Here is a 25,946-nt window from a genome sequence, read left to right as displayed (position 1 = left end):
CCTTTCCCAGTAGGCAGATTCATCAGTCAACACTCTGCCTTCTGGGTAAAGTGCACCTAGGCTGGGGGAGAGCAACCAGAACGCAGTAGTTCCACAGTTGAAAATGAGGCTGCTCATCTGCGCCCTTCTATGCGTGGGGACCCTAGGTGAGTGTGCTGAGAGCCAGGCAGGGGGCCGGCCCTCCCGATCCTCTGGGGAGGGGACCAGGTGTCATTTGCTGACCAGACACTTCAGGGATCAAATGTTGTGGTTGGATAGCCCTAGGAAGAGTAATCACTTTGGACTGGAATTCACCTGCCACGCAGTCCCCCGGCTGTCCTTTGCCCTCACTGAGGCAGTCATCGTGGATTGTCGCTGACTCTTTTGCTTGGTTTTGGGACCCTTTTCCTGCCACATCCTCCTTAATACCAGGGAGGTGCCTAGTCTTTTTGTAACTTGTTATGTCGCGTTTGGTTGATATCCCTGGGAGGCCTGCCCTTTTCTGAAGGAAAATGGAGACAGTAGTTGGTGACAGGGGATGTGAAGAGGGACTCAGCGGAGAGGAGGGAGGGGAAATTGCAGCAATATATGAGAGATAGGAGAGGAAAAAAAAAAGCCGAACAAACAAAAAAAAACCCACAACTTGTTCCACTGCTTCTGTAGGTAAAGGGGCTGATGTCGTGATTGACGACATATGACCTCCAGGACCAAATGGTAGAAGGAGGAAATCCACTCCTGAAAACTGTCCTCTGACCCCCATGTGGCTTCCACAGAATGTTAACTTTTTTTTAAAAAGTTATGTTTACCCAACAAACACACAGTTGCTGGAGAAATGAGCTAACACAGCCAGAGGCAGGCAGAGTTCTACGCTCACAAATACAAGAAGCCCTTTCTTGGGTAGGGAGAACAGACTCCTTCCTCCAGGGAGGAACTCATGCACTGTGAAGAGCTCTTCCTGTCTCAGCCATGGTTGGATCTTCCTCCCTTTAGCTTTGTCTGGTCTGAGACCGTGGTAAATAATACCTAGGGTGGGCATCTTCCTTGGGCAGGTAGGCAGGGTAGCCGGAGCCCAGCGATGGTACACAGTATATGCCTGCCTCTTCTGCCCAGCAGTGCCATCTGTAGCCAACCCAGAGGGTCATTCTCTCAGAATGCAGCTGCCTGGTCTCTTTCAGAATTCCCCTGAACTGAGACAGTCGTCTGCTAAATAGCGTTCCGCCACCATTGCCAGCAATGTCAGACACCGACCAGAAGTTCATTTTCCCAACAGGCTTCATGTTTACTTATCGGAGACTAAAGGCCCCTCCCTCCGGGCTTCGTTTCTTCACGACCTTTCTCCAGGCTACCAGACCAGGCCGGAGTCTGGAACCTGCGTTCCTCAAAACTCAGTGTTCCAGTCCAACAAGAATACCTGTGGTGTCAAATGACAAAAAAACAAAACAAAACCCCAAACCACCACTACCAACAACAAAAAACCCCAGCCAAAGCAGCTTAAATAGGAAACACATAACCGAGGGACACATATCCTAAAAACTTGCAAAAGTCAAGAGCCAAGCCAACGGTTTCTTCTGGGGTCCAGGAACTTTCTCCATTCAGTGAGTGACTGGAGGCCAGCAGCAGCCTTTCTCTTCCCCCTGAAAAGGTCACAGCCGTGCTCAGACCTCTTCCTGTGTCTGTCAGGAGGCCAGTGGGGGCATGCTATTGATGACCTTGTTGATGTTCTCAGACTCCACCCACCCTTAGCTTGTCTGTACACGTTCTCTTTTTAAAATATATCTATTTGCCAAGCCAGGACAGTGATGACAGGGCAGTGATGCGCAGACAGGGAATGAATTCACCAAAGACAGAAGGAAGCAGTGGTAGAGAATTAGCTACACTGTGGCACAACCAATAGGCAGTAGAAACAGTTTAAACAGAAGCTTTGTAAGAAACTGGGGAGGGGTGCATGTGTGCTTGCTTGAGTGTGTGTGTGTGTGTGTGTGTCTGTGTGTGTCTGTGTGTGTCTGTGTGTTTCTATGTAGGCAGTCCTCCAGCAATGGTGGCAGTTGAGGCTTATGGTTATCAACAGGTTGGCCTTGAGGTTAGGATGATCTTGCTGTGACTTAGAAATGGCTCAGTAGAACCTACCAGTCCTAACGTGACATCCATCTATCATTTTTAGCTAGGGCATGTTATGATGAAGTCTTTGTCATAGAACAGTAGTCCCGTTCACAGGCAGTAGTGACTTGCTCTGAGCCCAGCCTGCTTTGAGGCCAAAGTCGCTTTGTTCTGAGACTTGAAGTGGCTCAGCAGTGTTCCCCCAGATTATTGACACATTGTTTACATACGATAAACTACACTCATTTAAAGGATATATACAGTTCGGCTAACGTGACCCCCTCCATAATCGAGATAAAGAACATTTCTAACTTTTTCAAATTGCCCCTCCTCCTTTCTCGGCCATCCCCACCTCACCCCTGCAAACACCCTGCCTCCTAGGCTCACACATCTGTAGTGTAAGCACACATCCCTGTGGGTTTGGCTTCTCTGTGTTTTCCATTTATTTCTTTATTGTGTGAAGGTCTCTGTCTGTGTGTATGTGCTCTACAGGAGAAGATTTTTGGAGTTGGTTTTCTCCTTACAACTTATGGGTTCTGGGGTCAAACTCAGGTCATCAGGTTTGGCAACAAGCACCCTTACCCACTGCCATCTCCACGGCCTGGACTACTGATTTCTCCTTCTTTTTTTCCCTCTTCCTCTTCCCCTTCTTCTTTTCCTCTTCTTCTTCTTCCATCTCCTTCTCCTCCTCTTCCTGTCTCTCCTCCTTCTCACCACGCCCCCCCCCCGCATTAGCTTGTAATTATTAAGCAAGAAGTGGAATTAAATAAGTTATTAATTTGGATGCAAGTGTGCAATACTCAAACCAAAGTGAACCTGGAATTTCTGGGGGGAAAAATTGTCAGTAACACAAGTAGCCACTCCCTCCTTCCCACCAACAATACAGAGTCCTGTTGGAGGAAAGAATTGGGCTTTGAGTTGGGAGAGCAGGTAGGGCTGTTGGTTACGCTTGGATTTTAGAATGATTTCTATGGCTCTCAGAATCAAGACTCCATAATGAGTGCAGGTAAGGGCCACAACCTTGAAGTCTTGAGCAGGGATTCCAGTAGATCTACATGTGCACCGCCATGTGAGGATTCTGGCTTGGACCCCATTGGAAGCAGGGGAGATCACAGGTAAGGGCAGTTTCCGTACGTAGACAATAAACAGGCATCACTGGCCTCGCATAGGTATTTGAATGGCCCATTCCTTGAAACCTTCTCAATTGCCGTAGACAGTGGGGATAAAGCCCTCAATGATGGAGGGGCTGTAATGGTTCCCAGGGGGTCTACTTCACAGAACTGGGAGTTCTCTCTCTCTCCCTGCTTCCCTCCCTCCCTTCCCCTCTCCTTCCCCACTGCCCTCTCCCCATTTATGTGTGCTACATTCATACATGCCTATTCAATCACGCGTGGGTGTCCTCGTGTGCACACACACTGTACTTGTGTGAGTTTGTGTGAAGGCTGGAAATTGACATTGGGTCCATTTTAGCGGCTGAAACAGGGTCTCTCACTGAGCCAGAAGCTCATCAACTCTGCTAGTCTAGCTAAACAAGATCCGGGTCTCTGCCTCCTGAGTCACTGAGCCACCTCCACAGTCCCAGCGGCTTCTGTCACTTGGCAGTTGTTTGGAGATTTACCCAGGTGGCATACACCACATTCACTCTCTCAATGGCCAAGCCCTGTTCCACTGCGCTGAAGGCTTCACCATCCTTTGATTCCCTAGCCACTTACTGAGCAGGGCAGGTTGTCTCTAGTGAGAGACACTTTTTTTTTTTTGAGACAGGGTTTCTCTGTATAGCCCTGTATAGCCCTGTTTAGCCCTGTATAGCCCTGTATAGCCCTGTATAGCCCTGTATAACCCTGTATAGCCCTGTATAACCCTGTATAGCCCTGTATAGCCCTGGCTGTCCTGGAACTCACTCTGTAGACAAGGCTGGCCTCAAACTCAGAAATCTGCTTGTCTCTGCCTCCCGAGTGCTGGGATTAAAGGCGTGCGCCACCACGCCCGTCTAGTGAGAGGCTTCTGTGAATAACTGTCATGCACAGTAGTGGGCCCATCTTTGAGAGGATACGTGGTTTTGTTTCTTTTGTATAAATGTCTAAAATTATTGGGTCCTATTAGTAACTATATGTTGAGGGTTTTTGTTTGTTTCTTTCACTTGCTGTGTTTGAGGTTCATTCAGGACTTAAAGCATGATGGTACCTATCTACTCTCCCTTTAATGCACACTTGATGGGTTTTTTAATGTTTATTTATTTACTTTAATGTGCATGAATGATCTGTCTTCACACACACAAACCCAGAAGAGGGAATTAGATCCCATATAGATGGTTGTGAGCCACCATGTGGTTGCTGGGAATTGAACTCGGGACTTCTGGAAGAGCAGTTAGCATTTTTAACCTTTAGCCCCAAATGTTTTTCTTTTAGTTATTGAAAAAAATAGTTTTGCTGTGAATATCTGTGTATTTGTTTGAGTTCCTGTTGTCAATTTTTAAATATATATTTAGGAGTGAAAATGCTGTGTCATATGGCTAATTCTGTGGTTATCTTTTGGGGGATGTTTGTTTGTTTGTTTGTTTGGGTTTTGGTTTTTCGAGACAGGGTTTCTCTGTGTAGTCCTCGCTGTCCTGGAACTCACTCTGTAGGCCAGGATGGCCTCGAAGTCAGAAATTCGCCTGCCTCTGCCTCCCAAGTGCTGGGATTAAAAGCTTGCGCCACCAAACCTGACTTGGGGGATTTTAATATATCTGGAGAGAGTCAGAAAAAAGGGTCCTGAGAATTCCCTCAAGGAACGCAGCTAATTCAGTGTGTGGATGACACACAGTTGGCTCTATTTTTTAGTATTAAGATATTTTTAATTACATACATAGTGTGTGTGTGTGGGGGGGGATGTTGTGCATATGATTGAGGTATCCACAACAAAGGCCAGAAGATAATGCCCAATCCCTCAGTGCTGGAGTTACAGGAGGTTGTAAGCTGTGACTCAGGGGCTGGGAACTGAACTTGGGTTCTCCAGAAGAGTTGAATGTCCTGTGGGTCCCTGACACCTCTTGTGTCTCTCCCCTAGGGCTGTGCCTGGCTCTTCCTGAGAAGACCATACGATGGTGCGTTGTGTCAGATCATGAGGCCACTAAGTGTTCCAGTTTCCGTGACAATATGAAGAAAGTCCTTCCTGCAGGTGGCCCAGCTGTTACCTGTGTGAGGAAAACCTCTCACCCTGAGTGCATCCGGGACATCTCGGTAAGTCACTGCTGCCTGAAAGAAAGCTGAAGAAAGGTTGTCCTTTTCCTGTATTTTACAGAGCAGGGGAGAACACAGCTGTTCACTGCTCGTCTGTCGGAAAAGTCATAATCTTAATCGAACAACTAATACAGGGTTCAAACTTAGCAATGTAGCCATGACACAGCAAAACCTAAAACTGCATCAAGAGAATCTATAAAGATTCAAAAGTACTGGGCTTAGCAGTTTAGAGCCCTGGCTGTTATCCTGGAGGACCAGGGCTCAATTCCCAGAACCCATACTGCAGCTCAAAACTGTCTGTAACTCCAGTTCCAGAGGATCTGTCACCCTCTTACAGGCAAAACACCAATGCATATGAAATAAAAATTTTAAAAATTAAAAAAGAAGACTCAAAATGAAACAAGAAACTTTCTCTATGCAGACCAGGCTTGCCCAGAACTCAAAGTGTCCCTGTTCCTCTGTCCCAGGCACTGGGACTCAAGGTGTAGACCACCATACCTGGTGGAGTTTTAATATTAAGTACAAAAGGCTGGGTTGTTGTTGTTGTTGTTGTTCTTTTAACAAGGCTGGTCTCGAACTATATGCCTGCCTTTGCTTCCTGAGTGCAGGGATTAAAGGTGTGTACCACCACTGCCCAGCTAAAGTTGTTTTTTTTTCCCTTAACATGAAATTTGCCTTTGTTTATGTGCATACATGTGTGTGCATGTGTATGAGTGTGTATGAGAGAAACAGAGACAGAGATAGAGACAGAGGCAGACAAGTGGGAGAGTAAACAGAGATGGATTTATAGCTATAAATATAAATTATGTTTGCTAGTTGTCCTTATGCAGTTGCAGAGCAGGTTAAGCTGTCTAAGACTTGCCTTTTTCATCTGATGATGGACCCTGAAGGGGAAGGACTCAGGAAGGGAGGATGTGCGAAGTGGAGAAAAGCCACCATGAACTGGAGCCTCAGAGAGGGCTGGAGCTCATGTCAAGTCCATTCATGTTGCTCCAAATCTTCTTCCGTCCTTCTGTCTTTCTTTTATGTACGTATATATTTTTATTTTATGAGGTCCTGAATTCAATTCCCAGCAACCACATGGTGGCTCACAATTATCTGTAGTGGGGATCCAATGCCCTCTTCTGCTGTGTCTGAAGACAGTGACAGTGTACCCACATACATGAAATAAATAAATAAATCTTTTTTAAAAATAATGGATATTGACAACTTAGAAAAAAAAAGAATGAGAGGAAGGAGGTCTGAGCTATGGAAGAGTCTGTGACATCAGAGTCCCAGGAAAGACACTAGTAGAGTCTTCACCAGGGGTGATGAGTCTCATTCATGTCTGGTCCCTTGTCTTTCAGGCCAATAAAGTAGATGCTGTGACTGTTGATGGAGCTTTGGTGGCTGAAGCTGACCTGCCTCACCACAGCCTGAAACCTATCATGGCAGAATACTATGGATCAAAAGATGGTGTGTTCTCCCAGCATCACTGGTGTGGCGTGATGGCCACCATGGTTGGGGGGGGGGGACTTTGCCAAGAGTGGCGGTTACTTTTGTTGTTGCTGTGACAAACTGCCTAACAAAAGAAACCTCAGGAAGGGAAGGTTTATCTTGGCTCACAGTTTTAAAGGATACAGTCCACCACTGTGGGAAGGGCAATGCCAAGGAGCGCGAGGCAGCTGGTCACATTGCATCTGTAGTCAGGAAGCAAGGAAAAAGCGAGGGGGACTGATGCTCGGTCCACTCTCTTCTCATTTCTATCCATCCCAGGAATGGTGCTACCCACATTCAAGGGGTGACTCTTCCCTTCTCAGTGAAACCTCTTTGAAAACCCTTAAAGACACTCAGAGGTGTGTCTCCTACATGATTGCAAATCTAGCCAAGACAATGGTGAAAGGGAAGCATCATGCCAACGTTACAGGGTATCAAGTCTCTGGAGCTCTTCCGATTGGCAGTGTTGTTCACTGACCCGCAGGGTTTGGGACATTTCTCCACAGGAAGCTGTAGCTTTTATGAATCCTGATGGACAGACATATCCTTGGTTCTATAGTCTGTGGGACAGTTAACATCCCCAGAGGAACGTTATCTAGAGCCTATCACATACCTCTAGGGTTGTGACAATAACAGACCATTTCTGAGGATCCACAAGGCTCTTCTTTTTGTTGCTTCCTGTAGGCCTTATATGGCACAGGTGGTATGAAAAGAAGCTCTGGGGGAGTGAATGAGGGGAGATTCACCTATCAGCGTGTGAAAGCACAGCCCAGCTCAGTCTGGTAGCCCACGGACACTCTCCGTCTTTCTTCTCACAACTTTACTATGTGACTGAGCTGTAAGCAGAGAACCACAGAAGGAAGAGAAGTCCACATAGAGAAAGCAACAGTGCAATGACTGGGACTAAAGCTTGGGGGTCCCTGGAACCCCCACGAGTCCTGAAATGAAGCATTGGAGGCTTTGCAGACTTACAATGACTGGCAGAAACTAAATATTATAAGCCCAAATGCTTTCAGTACAGCTGGTCTGACTAATAGCCTATCCGCAGTGCTGCGGATGAGTGTTTGTCCCCGTGGTGATCCCACGGCTAACTACACACACCATGGTTTAACATCTCTGTCCAGCTTCAGAGGAGGGGCACAGCATGCATTCCAAAGACCAAACTGAAAGTTCAAAGGATGCTACTGTCATCTGCATTGACCATAAAGTAAAAGCCTCACAAGTCTAGCTTGTAAGTCAGAGAGCATCTGTAATATTAATTTATTGCCTTGAAAGGATCAGTTCTCTCTTCCTGCCAGATAAAGGCATTTTTGCATTCCCCACCCCCCACCCCCACCCCCGCACTTCTTGCTAAGGGGTGGTGCTGGGCCCAGGATCCTCTGATGGTCCGCATTGAGAATGCCCTGGAAGGTTGGTTGTAATGACACACTTCATTTTGCCTTCTCTTTCTCTCTGCTCCTCTACAGATCCACAAACCCATTATTATGTTGTGGCCATGGCAAAGAAGGGAACAGGCTTCCAACTGAACCAGCTCCGGGGCAAGAAGTCCTGCCATACCGGCCTGGGCTGGTCTGCTGGGTGGTACGTTCCCCTCAGCACCCTGCTTCCTTCTGGCTCTCGGGAAACAGGTGAGACACCTGGGGCTGGGTGCCCCCAAGTGGGGCTGCTGCACTGGATGGTATAAATGGATTATGTTGGGGTTCCACAATGGGTCAGTCATTTGTCTTGCTGCTGTGAAACATACCCAACAAAAGCACCTTCAGGAAGGAAGGGCTCGAAGTCTGAGGGAACAGTCCATCTCAGTGGGGAACTCACGATAGCAGGAGCTCTCTCTCTCTCTCTCTCTCTCTCTCTCTCTCTCTCTCTCTCTCTCATTTAACCCAGGACCCAATTCCATCAGTGGGGACACACCCATGTTCAGGGTAGCTCTTCCCTCATTAGTTAAACTTTTCTGGAAACATCTTCATAGACACACACCCAGATATGTGTTTCCATGGTGATTCCAAACCCAGTGATAATGCATGTTAACCATCGCTCAGTCCCTGACGAACATGTCATGCTTTATGTTCTCCAAGATGGGAGTAAGAGTATGCACCAGCATCACATAGCTGGCAGAGTCGTCTCTCAATAGAGGTGCTTCTCTTTTGCTGGACCGTCAGTCTCTTCTTCCCAGGGAATTGCAGCAGTTTGTCTTGGCAAGAGTAGCCTTGAAAGTCCCCAAGGAAGGTCATCTCCCTCCAAGCCTCCCAGGAAGGGTCTCTGGGGACTCCCAGAAACTTCACCAGCCCCTCGGGTTTCCACGTATTCATTCTAGGGCTTGGGGCATGGGCAAGGACAGTGGGACTGGTCGATGCTAGAACATCTCTGGATACCCCAGGCTTCTCGAGCATTTAGAATGAGCCACAGTAAGCCCAGATCTGTTCAACCCTTGAAGATGACTACCAGATCCTACACTCTGCAAAAGTGGTACTCTTTCTGAGCTGTCAACCTCTGCAGTATTCATGGATATTTTTGGGTTTTTTTGTTTGTTTGTTTGTTTGTTCGTTTTAAAGATTTGCGTATTTTTATGTCTATGAGTACACTGTGTCTGCATGTACATGTGCATGCCAGAAGAGGTCATCAGATCCTATTACAGATGGTTGTGAGCCTCCATGTGGTTGCTGGGAACTGAATGCAGGACCTCTGGAAGAGCAGGCAGTGAGTGCCCTTAACCACTAAGCCACCTCTCTAGCCCCCAGTACTTGTGTTTTAACAGAGAGGGACAGGTGACTCTGTGGGTCTGCTGGAGTCTGGTGAAGTGGAACAGCCTTGCCTCGGCTCTCGCTGGGTGTTGACCTTTCTATAGATCTTCACTTGCCTTGGTGGCAGATACCGTGGACATCTCCCTGGGCAGCTAGGCTTTTGGCTTGCTCCTCTCCTGACTCACCAGCAGCATCTACCAAATACCCCGATGCCCCACCACCAAAGGGATCCCAGGAGGCATCATAGTCTCTGTGCACAGAAGGGATGAGGTGGGTGAGCTTCATGCAGGGAGACAAGGCTACTGGGTGGTGGATGATCTGCATGGGGGTCTTCAGTGTTCTGCCTGGCCCTGTAAGGGGTTGGTGAATTAACAGAGTCACATCTTGTCTTCACGTGGGTCAGCAGTTCCCACACCCTGCAGCAGACAAGCCGGCAAGCATTTTCATGGGCTTGAGCCCTGGGCTCACCTAAGTGTGATTCTCAAACACACAGGACCCTGGGCCATGCATCCATTCATTCTGATGTGGGCACTGCCGGCTACCTAAGGCAGGCTCCCTGCACATCCTTTCCCTTCTTAGAAGCAGGCCTGGGAGATGTCCACAGACTTGGGCTCTCCCACAGGGCACTTCCCCACAAACATGCGTAATCTGGAGCCTTGAGCCAGCTCACACCCTGTGGCCCTGTCTCTGTGTTGAGCAGCAGCAGCCACGTTCTTCTCCAGCAGCTGTGTGCCCTGTGCGGATGGAAAGATGTTCCCCAGCCTGTGCCAACTGTGTGCGGGGAAGGGGACAGACAAGTGTGCCTGCTCCTCCCGGGAACCATACTTTGGCTCCTGGGGAGCCTTAAAGTAAGTGAAACCTTTGCTCTGGAACAAGGGGGTCTATTAGCAACTTTTCTCTCTCTCTCTCTCTCTCTCTCTCTCTCTCTCTCTCTCTCTCTCTCTCTTTTAAAGTACTTATTTATTAAATTATTTTAATTTATTATCAAATTATTAATATAATAAAAATTACTAAAAGTTAACAAATTATTAAAAAGAATTTATATTTTGTAAGTTATATACATACTTTACATAAATAATCAAACTACGTGTATTTGTGGTTGTCTGCAAGTATGTCTGCGTGAGGCTGTTGAATCCCTGCAACTGGAGTTACAGACAGTTGTGGGCTGCCATGCGAATGCTCAGAATTGACCCCAGGACCTCTGGAAGACTGCTGAGTCATCTCTCCAGTCTCTTAGTTACTTTTCTTCTTTCTGTGACTAAATGCCTGACAAGAAGCGACTTGTGAGAGTTTATTTCAGCTCACTGTTTGGGAGGATACCATCCATCATGATGGGAAAGGTGTGATGGCAGGAGCAGGAGCTAGCAGGTTACCAGGAGTGGGGGATGCTGGCGCTTAGTGGCAGCAGGAGCTAACTGGTTACCAGGAGTGGGTGGGGGATGCTGCCGCTCAGTGGAGCAGGAGCTAGCTGGTTACCAGGAGTGGGTGGGGGATGCTGGCGCTCAGTGGCAGCAGGAGCTAACTGGTTACCAGGAGTGGGTGGGGGATGCTGGTCTCAGCTCACTTTCTCCTTTTTATTTGATGTCAAGCTCTAGCCCATAGAGCAACACCACCCACATTCAAGGTGTGTCTTCCCACCTTAATTAACCTAGAAACGCCCTCGAAGATAGGGCCTGTGCTTGTCTCCTATGTTATCTGATCCAGTCTAGTAGACAACCAATATCAGCCATCGCAGAGAGACGAAGGCACAGGGTAGAACAGGACATACACCTGGCATCTAGATGGCATGACCATCAGGGTGCAGAGTCCCTCCCGTGGCCTACCCCTGTTTCTAACCATGCTGAGGTTTATCTTCTTTGTGGGAGACCTTACTGTCTCCCCAAAGCTGGGGCCATGACATCCCCCATGATAACAGAAGTGCCAAGGGGTCAGACTTATCTCATTTCTGGAGACCGAGGTCTGTAGACACAGGCCTCAGGAGCCTCCCAGCTAACCACCTTTGGCATTTTACCTGTGTTTTTCCATTCTCTGTAGAAGGTGACTCAAACCAAAGCAGGGTTTTGAGGTTATCTGGCAGGTTTTTGTTTGGTTGGTTTGTTGTTGTTGTTGTTTTTGTTATTGTTTTTTGAGACAGGGCTTCTTTGTGTAACAGTCCTGGCTGTCCTGTAACTCCCTTTATGGACTAGGCTGGCCTCAAGCTCACAAAGACCCCCCTGCCTTTGCCTCTCAAGTGTTGGAATCAAAGTCGTGTTGTTGTTGCTGTTCAAACACTGCATTCAGAGGCTTGGGGAAGGGTTATTTTCTGTCTGCTATTTTCTGCAGGGCAGATCATAGAGGTCTCCCTGTCACTGAGAGCATCTGATGCCTTTATTTTTTCTTTCCATAATTTATTTATTTTTATTCACTTTACATCCCAATCATAGCCCCCATCCTGTCCTCCCAGTTCCACCCTTACAAACCCCTCACCCAATTACCCCTCCCTTTATCCTCAAAGGAGGGGAAGGGAAGCCCCACCCTAGAATATCTAGTCCTAACAGGACTAAGCATATCCTCTCCCACCGAGGCTCAACTCTAGGTAGGGGGAAGGGGATCCAATGGCAGGCGACAGAGTCAGAGACAGCCCCTGCTTCATTCGTTAAAGGACCCACATGAAGCCCAAGTTGCACATCTCCTACAAATATGTGAGTGTCCTAGGTCCAGCCTCTGCATACTCTTCAGTCTCTGTGAGCCTCCAGGGGCCCAGGTTAGTTGACTTTGTAGGTCTTCTTGTGGTGCCATCTATATTCCAGTCTTCCACAAGACTCCCCAAACTCCATCTGATGTTTGGCTGTGGGTCTGTCAATCTGCCTCCCTCCGTCCACTGCCGGATGAAGCCTCTCAGAGGACAGTTTTGTTAAGCATAGCAGAGTATATCATTAATCGTGTCAGGGGTTGGCTCTCTCCCATGGATGGGTCTCAGGTTGGACTATTCCTTCTGTCTCTGCTCCATCTTTATCTCTGCACATCCTGTAGGCAGGACAAATTTGAGGTTGAAGGTTTTGTGGGTAGATTGATTTATTACTGGTCATGGTGGCTCACACCAGTAGGTTTTGTCTGATGACTTGTAAGTAGCCAAAACCAAACCAGTTGCTTGGAACTGCTCCCTAGGAGGAATGTGAGGGTCCTGTCTGCTTCATCACCCCTCTCTGGAGCTGTCTGCCATGATGGTTTCCAGGCTCCTGCCTGCTTCAGGTCTTGGCATGGCTGTAAGGTTCAAAGGCCCCAGATAAGGCCATTGCCTCTCTGAAGGCAGATGGGCGCCACCACTTCTACCATAGCCTTCCTAGATTGTAAGGGACATTGTGCAAGAGGCAGATGAACCGTGTTCCCAGGCAGAGGGCCTGACCTTGGCTGTCCTGTTTGCAGATGTCTGCAGGATGGCACGGCGGATGTGAGCTTCGTGAAGCACCTGACAGTGTTTGGTAAGTGCTGGATGAAGAGCAAAGTGGGCCCCAGCCTGGCCAAAGGCTCTGGCTCTTGTCTCCAAAGGGATTTTTTGTTTGCTTATTTGTTTTTGCTTTTAACTTCTAGAGACTTTTGATATTGAGAGGCTAATGCCATTGAAGAGATTTTATGAAAGCATTTCCACCATTTCTACATTGCTTAGGGCCCCACTTATTCTTCTTAGCACACACCTGTCTCTTAGTGACTACCCCCATTTCAGGGCCCTGCACCCATCCCTTTCTTGCTGCCTTAGCCAACCTGCTGACGCCTCTATAAATCTAGGGAACATGAATTTTGGATGGTTATTTGCAATTTACCAACAAATGAAAGAAGTTTCTTTTGCCCCACATTAAACCAAGAGCCTTGTATATACCAGGTAAAGGCTTTACCCTGATTACCCCCCTTCCCATTGAAAAAGTTAAAATCAAAAGTAACATGGCAAACCTTTCCACCATCCATTTTGGACAATTTAGCTCAAATAAGCAAAGCAACGTTTTCAGACAAGTTAAGATTACATGTTCTGGGATTGTGAGGTGTGTATGTATGTATGTGACCATGCCTTTAGTCCCAGCACTCGGGAGGCAGAGGCAGGCGGATTTCTGAGTTCGAGGCCAGCCTGGTCTACAAAGTGAGTGCCAGGACAGCCAGGGCTACACAGAGAAACCCTGTCTCGAAAAAACCAAAACAAAAAAAACAAAAAAAAACAAAACAAAAAAAAAAACAACTGTTGTGATAATAAAAAGAGAAAGAGTTATAAGAATGTGTTCTGGCAGGGTGTGAGGAAAGGGGGTCCCCCGGCAGACCCATGCAGAGGCATCCCTTCCCCCTGAGGGACCAGACACACACCAGTGTAGTATAGAATAGGGTTCATTCAGGTCAGGGGGAGGGGAGTTAAGAGGGTAGCAGAGGCAGAGAAAGGCAGAGAGGAGAGAGTAGAGACGTAGAGGCCAGCCATGACCATGTGGAGAGGGGGCGGGGGAAGGGAATGGGGAGAGAGGGGGCAAGAGGCAAGAGAGAGACAAACATGTAAGAGAGAGAGGAGGGACCAAGCAGCCCCTTTTATAGGGCCAGGTCTACCTGGCTGCTGCCAGGAACTGTTGGGGTGAAGTTTAGACAGAATACCAACAACAACTGTATCTGTGTGTACATATTTGTATATGTGTCTTTCTCTCTCTGTGTATGTGTGTATGTGTATTTGTATATGTGTCTCTCTCTGTGTGTGAGTGTGTGTATGTATGTGTGAACGTGTGTGAACACATGTCTGTGTGTGTATGTGTGTATGTGTATATGACTGTGTCTGTGTGTGTATGTATCTGTGTGTATGTTTTTTTGTGTGTATGTGTGTCTGTGTATGTGTGTGTTTATGTATGTCTATGTATGTGTGTGTATGTAGCTGTGTATGTGTTTGTGTGTCTGTGTATGTGTTTATGTCTGTATGTGTGTCTGTGTGTGTATGTATCTACGTGTGTATGTATGTGTGTGTCTGTGTATGTGTGTGTATGTATGTCTATGTATGTGTGTGTTTGTGTTATTCTATGTATGTGTGTGTTTATGTGTGTATGTGTTTATGTGTGACTGTGCTGGGATTAAAGGCGTGTGCCACCACTGCCCAGCTAAGGCTGCAACTTTAAGATGAGGGTGTCAACAGTGTTTGCTCCTTCTGAGGACATGAGGAAGAATCTCCCGTCCTGTTCTCCTGGCTGGGTGGCCATCTCTGGTTTTCCTTGGTTTGCACATAAATATCGTCACTGTCTGACTTCACACTGATGTCATGCTTGCATGGCAGTCTCCCTGTGTGCATGTCTCTGGCTCAGTTTCCTCTCCCACAAGAACACCGATTGTATTGAATTAGAAGCCCACTGTATTCCACTATGTCATGTCTCCCTGTATGCATGTCTCTGGCTCAGTTTCCTCTCCCACAAGAACACCGATTGTATTGAATTAGGAGCCCACTGTATTCCACTATGTCATATCTTAATGGCACACACTTGTAAAGACTACTTCAAAGTAAGGTCACACTTGGGGACGCTGTGGATTATGACTTCAACCTATGAATAGGACAGGGTCCACAACACCCAAATCAACATAGTAGCAACCAAGGAACCTGTGCTTCACACCTGCAGAGTCCCCTGACTGGGACCCCATTATCCTTTCTTACCCTCGGCTCTCTCAGCACTTTCCCCAAGCAGGCCCTGTCTTGGGGAGAACTTGGCTCTGTCTTGGGGAGAACTTGACTGCGTTCATGAGGGACATGAATTGCCCCAGCATGGCAGCATATCTGAGACCTTGACAAGTTACCTTAACTCTCTGCCTCTGTTTCTTCGTGTCTATGATGTGATCATTCTATCCTCCTTTAGCTTGGGGGATTGAGGGTAAAGAGGCCTGGGCAGCAGTGAGTCTTGTATACAGCTGTGTGGGTCATCACTGCTAAGCGTGTGTTTGCAGCCACCGTTTGTATATTCAGATCCACAGGGATGTAGGCAGCTGGAGGGGGCCAGGGTCAGGCATGGTACCCAACCCTGTGGGAGTCACAGTGGGACTGTAAGCCTGTCATTCCCCTGGTGAGCCCCCCACCCCCTGCTCTCTCATCTGTGGAAAGTGTGTTTAGAAAGGATTCTAGCTCTGTCCCCTTCAGGCCACTTGCTCTGTGGTGGTGGGGAGAGGTCAGCACAGCTCCATGCTCAGCCTGCTCACCCGAACTTTCCTTCCTCAGAGGTCATGCCAACAAAGGCCGACAGGGACCAGTACGAGCTGCTCTGCAGGGACAACACCCGCAGGCCAGTGGAGGAATATGAACAGTGCTACCTGGCCCGGGTCCCTTCTCATGTTGTGGTGGCTCGAAGTGTGGATGGCAAGGAGGACTCCATCCAAGAGCTTCTCAGAGTGGCCCAGGTACCCCGTTCCCATATCCTTTCCTCAGCCCTCAGCTCCCGGCTTCAGCGTGTGTGGTGTGTATGGGTTTCCTCCATCTGACCACACTAACATTAGCCATCTTTGTGCATTCAGGATACAATGGGCGATGCCTTCACCAACAATCTACCTGCTATGTGTTTATTCCAGACAGTAGAAGCCATTAGGACCATGTGACCTACATCACCAACCCAGGGCTAAGCACTTCCTGTCTCATTTCTGTTCTCTTTTTCATTTTCTAAGGAGTCCCACCCTCTTCAACAAAGCGCTTCCCTTGTGACCCCCTACCCTGGCCTGTGACTCTCCTGGTGGAGGAACAGGAACATGATCTCTGTATTGGTGGAAATCTCTCCCAGCCAGCCTCTGGACCCTATCTGTGCCAGCACTGTGTTCAGGCTCAGGGATGAACTAGTTGTCCTTGAAGCACCCAGGCACAAGGAGAGTGTGCATGCATTAGCACCATAAGGAATTGCACCACCTTGAGAACACGGGCCGTGTACTCCGTGCTTTCACAGAGGAACTGATTGGAAGGGCATTCTGGGATAAATCCTGAGGCCTGGGGATAAGCAGTGTGTGTGTGTGTGTGTGTGTGTGTGTGTGTATGTGTGTGTCCAAAAGAGGGGTGAAGGATTATTAGAAAACTCAGCAGGTGGCTGATTTTATGCAGAGCCACTGCAAGAGGAAACTACAGTCATTTGAATTTTTTTTTTTTTTTTTTTTTTGCTATTGTTATTGTTGTTGTGCTTAGGTTTTTGTGGAGACAGGTCTCATGTAGCCTAGACTGGCCTTGACTATGCTAAGTAGCCAAAGGTGGACTTGCACACTCCTTATCCTCCTTCCCTACGCTCCTAAGTACTGGGAATACAGACATATGTTGCCATACCTAGCAAACGCAGTCCTTTGAAAGAGCACTTGGACAGGTACCATGAAAAGATGAAATCAGGAACAACTGTGGGCCAAGCAATGGAGACACAGGCAATGGAGACACAGGCAATGGGCATTTGGGGTATTTTGGAAGCCTGAAAGGAAAAGAGACTGTTTAATAACTGGTCCTTAGCAACAAGCCTGAGGTAAAGAGAAGGTCTAGGACGCCTACCCTGCATCCCTGCTGGCAACTTCAGGGAACGTCTAGCATCACCAGGGCAACCAGTCAGGGAGGAAAAAGCCATCACTCATGTGAACACACAGCAAGAGCCCTACTAGAGCCGGGCAGCAGCCTGGCACATGACCAACTCAGACCCCCTTTCTACAGGTCGGGAGTCAGCTTACTGCAGTTTGCCTGAGTTTATACAGCACAGGCTAGATGGGATTTGAGTGAAACTGTCCTTAAAAGAACTTGTTAGAAGCCCTGGAACTGTCTTTGTGCGTGGCTATCTCCCTTTATCTGTGTGTAAGGGGTTATTTAAAAAGCTTTAGTGGATGTCTGTGATTGTAAGAAAATCCCAAGCCCGACAGATAGATACATATTCAGATGGATAGCTTGCCAGTTAGATGTGTAAATAAATAATAGATAGGGAGATAGACACTCCTTGATTCAGTGAGCTGTACTCTAGTACACCTATCACTGTGCTTAAAAAAAAAAGTCAAATCAAACTATTGTAAGTCAGCAATCTGTGCATTCAAATGTATGATAAAGATTAATGTATAAATTAAGTACAATAAGGGATTATCAATAATAACAAAATACATCCATATACTACAATTAAAGTTATTTAAAATTTGATGCCTCTGTCTGGAATTTTTCCCCTTAGTATTTTCAGAATGCTGTTAACTGTTGGAAACTGAAATCACAGAAAGAAACTGTGGATAATAATTAGTGTTATTATTAATTATTATTATTATTATTATTTATCTAATTTATTTCAAGGCTCACATCTGGGCACAACTTGTAGGTGTATTTGTTTTATTTATTTTATTTGGGTTCTTTTACCTCTACCTCCCTTCCAACCCTTATTCCTTCCAACAGCCCAACACCAGGGAGTAGAGAAAGAAGGTTAGAGAGGAGAGAACGCATAGGTTTCTCGTTAGACTACTTTCTGCTGACTGGGGGTGTTGGGTTCCTTGGAGGTGGTGGGGGAGTCTGATCTTCATAGTGAGGATATCTTCAACTTCTTCTTGTCTCTTTACTCTTTGTGTATGACCACTTGACTAACCCCAACAACAGCAACCAGGAGCAGCATGGAAAGGCTGCAGCTGCTGCCTTCTCTCTTCTGCTCCTGCTCCTCTTCCTCCTCCTCCTCTTCTTCTGAATCCCTCCTGGCCTCTCTTGGGGCTGCATTTCTCCCTCTCCAGAGTCCTCAGAATTAAAACTATCTGCAGCCCTGCAGCCAGCATAATTACGTCCCTGCCAGAGCACCCATGAGGCAGGCGGTCAGCTGCTTTGAATAATCTGAAGCAGCCCCATATCCCACACCCGGGATTAAAACAACAACATGTCTACATAACATAAGTGAGATTTTAAAGAAACTAAATTTCTCACTACAGACAGGGATGGCCGCATGGCTTCCCACCCCCCTCCCTTACCTAGTTTGGTTTCGTTTTGTCTTTACTTTCACCTCCGTGTCAACAATGCTCTTCCGTTCCTTTTCCTGCCTCTGGACAGGAACATTTTGGAAAAGACAAGTCATCACCCTTTCAGCTCTTTGGCTCCCCTCACGGGGAGGACCTGCTATTTACTGATGCTGCTCATGGGCTCCTAAGGGTCCCTCGAAAGATGGACATCAGTCTGTACCTGGGATATGAGTTTCTTTCTGCCATTCGGAACCTTAAAAGAGGTATGTCAGACTCAGGAGGGACCTGCCAAGCTTCAGCCACCGGGTGTGGCAGAGGCCTTGGATTGAGATTTTGCTGGTGGCTGCAAGTTTCACCTAACCTTAATGGCCAGAAAAGCCCACAAGTGCTATTCGATACACTGGGCTAACGAGCAGATGTTCTGATAAGTCAGGAGAAAGGGCTATGCCACGCTATTTAAGGATGAGAACATTATATTGGTGGAAGTGGTGGTGCTGGGCTTGAACTCAGAGCCTTACAGATGTTATGCAGGGGCTTGATTACTGGGGTATTCTGGTCCCCAGATAAAGGATTTGAAAACCTTTCTATTATAGAGATTTTTTTAAAGGTTTTGTTTAAGTATATGAGTACACACCAGAAGAGGGCCTCAGATCCCACTGCAGATGGTTGTGAGCCACCATGTGGTTTCTGGGAATTGAACTCAGGACCTCTGGAAGAGCAGCCAGTGCTCTTAACCACTGAGCCATCTCTCCAGCTCCCTACCATAGACAATTTAAAGCCACGGTGGTTCCAGGTTCTTGTGTTAACTGAGTCTACTCTCCCAGTGGTGGGTTTGCTCAACAGAGAGGACAATTCATTCTCAACTGACCAGGAAACACATCCATGATCACAGTCAGGAGCAGAGCTAGAACAGGCATTGCGGAGGCTTTGAGTGCAGCACTACCCTCACACCCCCAACTCCTGCTTCCACTGGCCTCTGCTGCCTGCCCCTCCTTCGCTTCTCTGTTTTCAACCCCCAGCACCCCCAACCCCCCAATTTAGTCAAACAATAGTCACCGAGCATCTACAAAAGAAAGAGCAGTGCCAGTGTTAGATGTTAGATGGGAACTGACACAGCAGGTGAGCCACAGCGATGAGACCATCCAAGCAGAGCACATGACTGCCATGGGCTGCTCCCTGGATGGAAGTTCTGGAAGGGAGAGCTAAGAAGCTTCCCTGGGGAGGTGATATCAGGAGGGAAGGGAAAACTCCACCTCAGCTGCTTTATGAAGGCCTTGGTCTCCACTTCTCCTAGACAATGACTGATGGCAAGGAATGAGTCGCACCTGCTCTTTGCCATCAGTGATGCCCAGCAGGGCAGTCATCTGGGGTTTTCTTTGGGTCCTTGGATCATCTCTCTGCATCCTAGGTCTGGAAGACTCCCAGAGGGTGAAGTGGTGTGCAGTGGGCCAGCAGGAGAGGGCCAAATGTGACCAGTGGAGTGCTGTGAGCGGTGGTGCTTTGGCGTGTGCCACGGAGGAGACCCCTGAGGACTGCATCGCTGCCACCATGGTAGGAAACCCTGCTCCTTCATCTGGGCTACATTTCATATAACTATTTTATCTCTGGGATCATATTTATAACTATAAGAATACATTAGTTGCTCTATTTAGAATCTTGATTAAAATATCAAGTTAATTATGAATGCCTTTCTTAATGGTTATTCATTATTTTGTTAGTTAATTATTTATTGCAAACGTTTCTTGCACCACAGTTATGAATGTGGTGCTGATGGGATTTAGGTGATGGATTTGATTCCATTGGTTGAAAGAAAACATTTTCCCGTGAGACAGATTAAATATAGTACCTGAATCTGGCCATGGGGGTTCTGAATTTACTGACAATGGTCATAAAGAAAGTGTGCTCTGGGCATGTCCAGAGGGTCCTCTAGGAGGACACAGGGATGTCCAGAGAGCATGGCTTGAATTGGGCATGTTTCTAGCTGACAGGCCAGAGGCAGGTCTTGTTTTCTAAATTCCGTATTTCCACCAGTTCTGCTGTCTGGTTAAATAAGGACCCATGACAGAATGTTCATGAGATGAAGACTCTGAGGGTCAGAGGAATGAGAGCCACACAGTTTACGACTGACTTCTTTCTTAACTTCAGAAGGGAGAAGCGGACGCCATGAGCCTGGATGGAGGGTTTGCCTACGTCGCAGGCCACTGCGGCCTGGTACCTGTCCTGGGAGAGAACTACCGTGAGTGGGGGGCTTCTCTTCGTTTCTCCCTGGGCCATGGGCACAGAAAGGTGAAGAAGTAATGTCATTTTCTGATAAGATGAGGATGACTATTTTCGCAGCTTAGGGCTCTTTGAAGTAGAATCTCGGACTCCCCAGTCAGAAGCAGATAAGCTACAGATGTGGGTGTTAGGCATGTTTCCATAGGTCTTAGGATCAAGCAGCCAAAGTGAGGGCAACAAGTGTCTGTCTCTCCAGTATCTTTGCCCCTGCTGGGACAGTTACCAGCAAGGAGAGTTCAACGTCATACCTCCTGTTTTAGCTAGAATGATACTGGAGGGCATGTGGTGGGTAAAGCCACCACAATGCTTGCCAACTAGCCCTTGGGTTAGACTTGCTGCTAGCTCCTGGGTCTCAGCAGCCATGACAAGCTAGGCTCAGCCACTCCCTCGGATAACAATTAAAGAGGAGAGAGAGAGAGAGAGAAAGAAAGAGAAAGAGAGAGATCTTATCTACCATAGCCACATAAGGAAGTGGACCCATTAGGGCTGCGACCCCTAAGTCCATCTTCAGGGTTCTGATATGAAGGTTCAGGTTTAAATAAGAGGGTAAGAGACATGCATGGATAATCAATCCTGGTCATGATGTGGTCTCCCACATCATGGATCCATCATGCTATTTGGCTTTAGTCTCACCTACAAGGTGGACTGACAAGGTGGTTTGACAGGGTGGTAGAACTGTATGAAACCTCTCCCTGGGAGATAAGATCTTCCTCAGAGACTTGCAGTGATTCTTGAGTCTTTCCCTTCTCCAGCATGAGATTCCTGAAGGCATTTCAGTGTTCCAATAGTCTGAGAGCCAAAGTGAGGGCAACAGGTATCTGTCTCTACAGTATCTTTGGCCCCTGCTAGAACAGTTACAGGCAGAGAGAGTTTAACATCATATCTCTTATTCTGGCTAGAATGATACTGGAGGGCATGCAGTGGGTAGTGCTTGCCAAACAGCCCCTGGCTTAGACTTGTTGTAGCTCAGAGAAGATGTCAGATACAGACAGCTGCTTCAAAAGCATCTCTGCCAAGATGTGCAGCGATCTCTCTTCTGCTCCCCTTCTATGGGCATCTTATTGTACTTTGGATCTGTTTAAGTGTTGAGATTCTGGGGTAGAACCTGATGTTATAGTAGCAAAGACTAAGGGAGAAACTAAATGGGCTGCAGAACCTTTGACTGGTGATAACCAGCGATGGATTGCTAAGCCAACATTTCTCATTTTATTCCATCTCAGCTGAGGTCGAGAGCTTACAGCTTGGGTAGAATAACTTGTGTGAGAGTTTAACATGGACCTTCAGTGTTTCTATTTTTCTTTTTAGTGTCTACCCACAGCAGTGGGAGGCTGGGGTCTAAGTGTGTGAATGCACCTTTGGAAGGTGAGTGAGTCAGCTTTTTGAACTTTGGGGCAGAACCTTATCCTTGGGAAGAAGGCAAAGGAAGCCTTAAAAATGACCAAAATCAGGGCTGGAGAAATGGCTTAGCAGTGAAGTATGATGATCACTCTCAAAGATGACCCAGATTTGATGTCCAGTACCCACATCAGGCGGCTCACAAATACCTGTAACTCCAGTTTCCTCTTCCTAAAGCAGCCATAATAATTGATGTCTGCAGGGCACTTGACAATTGAAAGGACTCCTGTGAACTCTGAGGCTCCTGTCTGTTCTCCTCAGCAACCTGGTAGAATGAGCATTATTGCTCCACTGGGAAAACTGAGGCTCAGGGACTGGGTGTCTTCCCAGGGGGAAACAGCCAGGGGTGGCTGCAGTTGAGTTTGAGAAGAGTTGAGATGAGCAGACCCCCAAGTCCTCCTGACACAGCACGGTGTTTCTGTCATGTGTCCATTCTTGCACAAAGGTCAGCATAGGGGCAGAAGCCATCTGGGAGCAGGTTAGGCCTTGTGAGAGAAGGAGATTCCCAGGGGCTGCTGAGGAGGAAGAAGAAAATGAGAATCACCCTGTGGTTAGCTGGAACTTGATAACAGGGGAATTGACCTGGTCCTTAGAGCAAACACCTTCAGGAGATAAGTCTCCTGCCCAACATCTCTCCATGGCTGATGTTTATATTTCCCCTGAAGGATCCAGCCTTGAAATCAGGTGGAATGTGGCCTTGGGTATGCTCCCTGGACCATCAGCATCATTTGGGAATCCATTGGAAATGAGATTTCTTGACTTCTCTCTAATTCTACCCAGTCAAATACTTCTGGCAGAGGCCAGAAGACTGCTTTGTTGGATTTAATGACAGAGCCCCAAGATGAACACCAGATGCTTACTTCGGCTCAGCAGAGATCTGATGAGTTGAAGGTTTGGCTCAGTACAGCACACGCAGCCTCAGGTGGGCTTTGCCCCTGTTGAGCACCAGGCCACAGAGGTCCCCATGCTTTTATGTCCCTGCTCAACTACAGCAGCCCACCCTAATCTCCCTGTGATAGGAGCCTGAAGCTCCCCACTCTCTACATTCATGGCTAAGAAATCTTCTCTGAATAGCGTCCTCATACTCAAAACTGAGAGCTGGCTTCCATCAGCTGTGTATTCCAGTCTGATCATTTATGGTCAGAAACAACATGTCTGTTTCAAGAAAAGTTGAAATATCCAGGAGCTGCAGTCACATGCAAATGTAGGTCAGCAAGGATGTTGAGAAGACAATTCAGACACATGGTGGCTGTCATCGAGAAGGTTCAGTCTGAGTATGGGTGGAGAGGACTCTGTATTTAACCAACTGTACCAGCTATTTTCCTTGTTGCAATAGCAAAAGCATCCTAATGGAGGAAGGGTTTGTTTTAGTTACAGTTGTAGGGGAGACAATCCCTCAGTGGTGAAAGCGTGGCAGAAGCTGGTCTTGTTGCATCAGCAGTCAGAAAGCAGAGAGAAATGAGTGTCAGGGCTCGGCTAGCTTTCTCCTTTTATGGAGCCCAGGGAATGGCACCTGCTTTCTCGCCTCAGTTAACCCAATCAAGACCAACTCTCCCTGACATGCCCAGAGCTCTATCTCCAAGGTGCTTCTAAGTCATATCAAGTCAACAGTCAACATAAACAATCAGACCAAATCTGTCTCTTATCTTTCTATATGTCTCTACTATCTCTTTTTTCTCTCCTGTATATCTCTCCACCTCTGTCTCTCCCATCTCTGTTCCCCTCTTTCTTTTCTGTCTCTGCATCTTTTATTTCTGTCTTTCTCACACAAAGTCAAAGATAGATGATAGCATTTAATGAAATAAGTGTAAAAATCTTAGACCTGAAGACAGTATTAGTATTTAATAATAATAATTTTATTATTATCATCATCAGTAGTAGATAGTGTAGCTACTTGTATTACAGAGTCCAGTCAGTGGAAATTGCTTTTCCACAAGCGAATCTAGAATTATCTCTGCCACTAGCACCACTGTTGGGAACCTACAGATTCATCTACTCTCCCCACTCAAAGCAGGATGCTGGGAACACAACAGATCCCCCCACCCCCCCATGATGAGTTTTAGCCATCACTGTACTAGTGAGAAGTGTAGGTACATGTAGAGGCACCCAAGGTCATCTAAGATAGCTAGTGAGACAAGTCTTCCCCTGCCATGCTGAGCCCCAGTTTTCCCACATTTGAACACGGAGGGCAGGGTGTGTGCGTGTAATGGAGGTGGGGGTGACGGCATTTCCTAATTCTGAAGATTTATAACTTTATCTGTCTAACCTAACCAATTCCACTCTTCAGCTCTAACTTACTAACGAGCACGACTCAGTAGTGTATTCCTCGGATAGGAAAACCTGAAGCACTAATAATAGTCCCAGAAGTCAGGAAGAAGGCAGGAATGCTCACTCCCACCAGAGAGCCACAGGATTACCTTAGAAGGAAAGGCAGCGAGATTAGAAAATGAGGGTGTCTTACCAGAGAAGCAGGGGCCCCCTTAGACCAGTCCCACACTCCCATTCTCACAGATCCTGAACCATGCTAAGGTCACACTTGCAGACAAATGGCTATGTAGTTTCAGCACACCAGCCAAAGGATGGAGCTGAACAGAAGATGGAGAAACCAGGTTCACATTCTCCTCCACACAGAGACTCCATTAAATGTTCCCGGGGAAGGGAGTGTGTCAGATCCCGCTTTTGCCCACTCTGTCTCCAAACAGTAAAGAGCTTGTGTCTCGGTGTCTCCACTGCAAGGTTATTATGTTGTGGCTGTGGTTAAGAAATCGGATGTTGGCATCACCTGGAAATCTCTGCAAGGCAAGAAGTCCTGCCACACGGCCGTTGGCACTTCTGAAGGCTGGAACGTCCCCATGAGTTTAATATACAACCAAACTGGGTCTTGCAAATTTGGTAAGTGTGTTCTGAAGGTGAGGCGGTGCTTTCCTTGGGCTTGTTCCTGAGTTGGGGGGATATTCAGTTCAGGGGATGGCAAGGAATGTCCTAGCCACCTAGGGTATTTGGGTCATGGGCTTGACAGAAAGTGAGCTCCACCCCTTCCCAGGTAGCTCCTCCCCTTTCTCCTACTTTCACTACCTGCTTTTGATGGGAGTATATAGCCCTGAAGGCAGATCTCAGGGAAAGGGCCCTGTTATGTCTTATGAACAGTCCTGGGAATAAATGGAGCCTTAGTAGTGTGTGTAAGTGTGCACACGTGTGTTATTTTCACATATACCCTGAACTGACAGCTTTCACACTTGAAGTCTTTTCACCAGGAAGACCCTGGAGTGCTGCCTCCCCTTGCACATTTATCCTGCTCTCATGACTCCCACCCTTGCCACTTCAGCTGCACCCTCAAGGGTACCTCAGATTCCTTGCCTCTATTACTTGATACATCCCAGTCTTCTCTGGAACAGTGGAACCAGGCTGGAGAAGAGCCCAGGACAACAGAGCAGTCATTGCTCTGGAAAAGCTCTGGCCAGTGGCCTCAGTAGGCCCCCAACACTCCCGAGTGCAGCTGCCCCTCACACTTCCAATAATTGTGCCTGTGTCCACACACCTCAAACCCACACCCACCTGCCACCTTCTCTGGCAGATGACCCAGTCAGTGGACACCATCAGAAGACAACTGAAACCATCAGCATCCATCAGCAGAAGGCTGCTGAGTCTATGGACCTCCTGACTGCTGCCTCTCCTCAGCCTCCTACATGCCCAGATCCCTCTCCCTGCACTTGGGTACCACTCACTAAAGCCCAAGACACTCAACTATGTTTCTCTTCTTAGCCTATCCAACAATTCCTTTCAACACCTCAATACACCGATGTCTTCTATCTTTAAGAATCTTAACTCCTACAACATTCTCCTGCAGCCCCTGTCT

General features: G+C 47.4%; 1 protein-coding gene across 1 annotated transcript in view; it reads left to right on the top strand.

Moving 5' to 3' along the window:
* The window catches only part of LOC110301200 (inhibitor of carbonic anhydrase), a 37,686-nt gene continuing 11,740 nt past the window's right edge, over nucleotides 1-25,946 (top strand). The window contains exons 1-12 of the mRNA XM_021171527.3: nucleotides 1-146; nucleotides 5,125-5,297; nucleotides 6,644-6,752; nucleotides 8,240-8,401; nucleotides 10,215-10,362; nucleotides 12,920-12,975; nucleotides 15,711-15,889; nucleotides 18,510-18,681; nucleotides 19,827-19,969; nucleotides 20,564-20,654; nucleotides 22,001-22,057; nucleotides 24,827-24,982. Coding sequence (XP_021027186.1) covers nucleotides 104-146; nucleotides 5,125-5,297; nucleotides 6,644-6,752; nucleotides 8,240-8,401; nucleotides 10,215-10,362; nucleotides 12,920-12,975; nucleotides 15,711-15,889; nucleotides 18,510-18,681; nucleotides 19,827-19,969; nucleotides 20,564-20,654; nucleotides 22,001-22,057; nucleotides 24,827-24,982 — 1,489 coding nt within the window. The 5' untranslated portion in view covers nucleotides 1-103. The remainder of the gene's footprint in view (nucleotides 147-5,124; nucleotides 5,298-6,643; nucleotides 6,753-8,239; nucleotides 8,402-10,214; nucleotides 10,363-12,919; nucleotides 12,976-15,710; nucleotides 15,890-18,509; nucleotides 18,682-19,826; nucleotides 19,970-20,563; nucleotides 20,655-22,000; nucleotides 22,058-24,826; nucleotides 24,983-25,946) is intronic.

This window comes from Mus caroli, unplaced genomic scaffold (assembly GCF_978045245.1).
Source record: "Mus caroli unplaced genomic scaffold, Mus_caroli_1 scaffold_11, whole genome shotgun sequence".
Classification (NCBI taxonomy): Eukaryota; Metazoa; Chordata; class Mammalia; order Rodentia; family Muridae; genus Mus; species Mus caroli.
The sequence above is the reverse complement of the archived record's forward strand: the minus strand, read 5'-3'. Positions and strand labels throughout refer to the sequence as shown.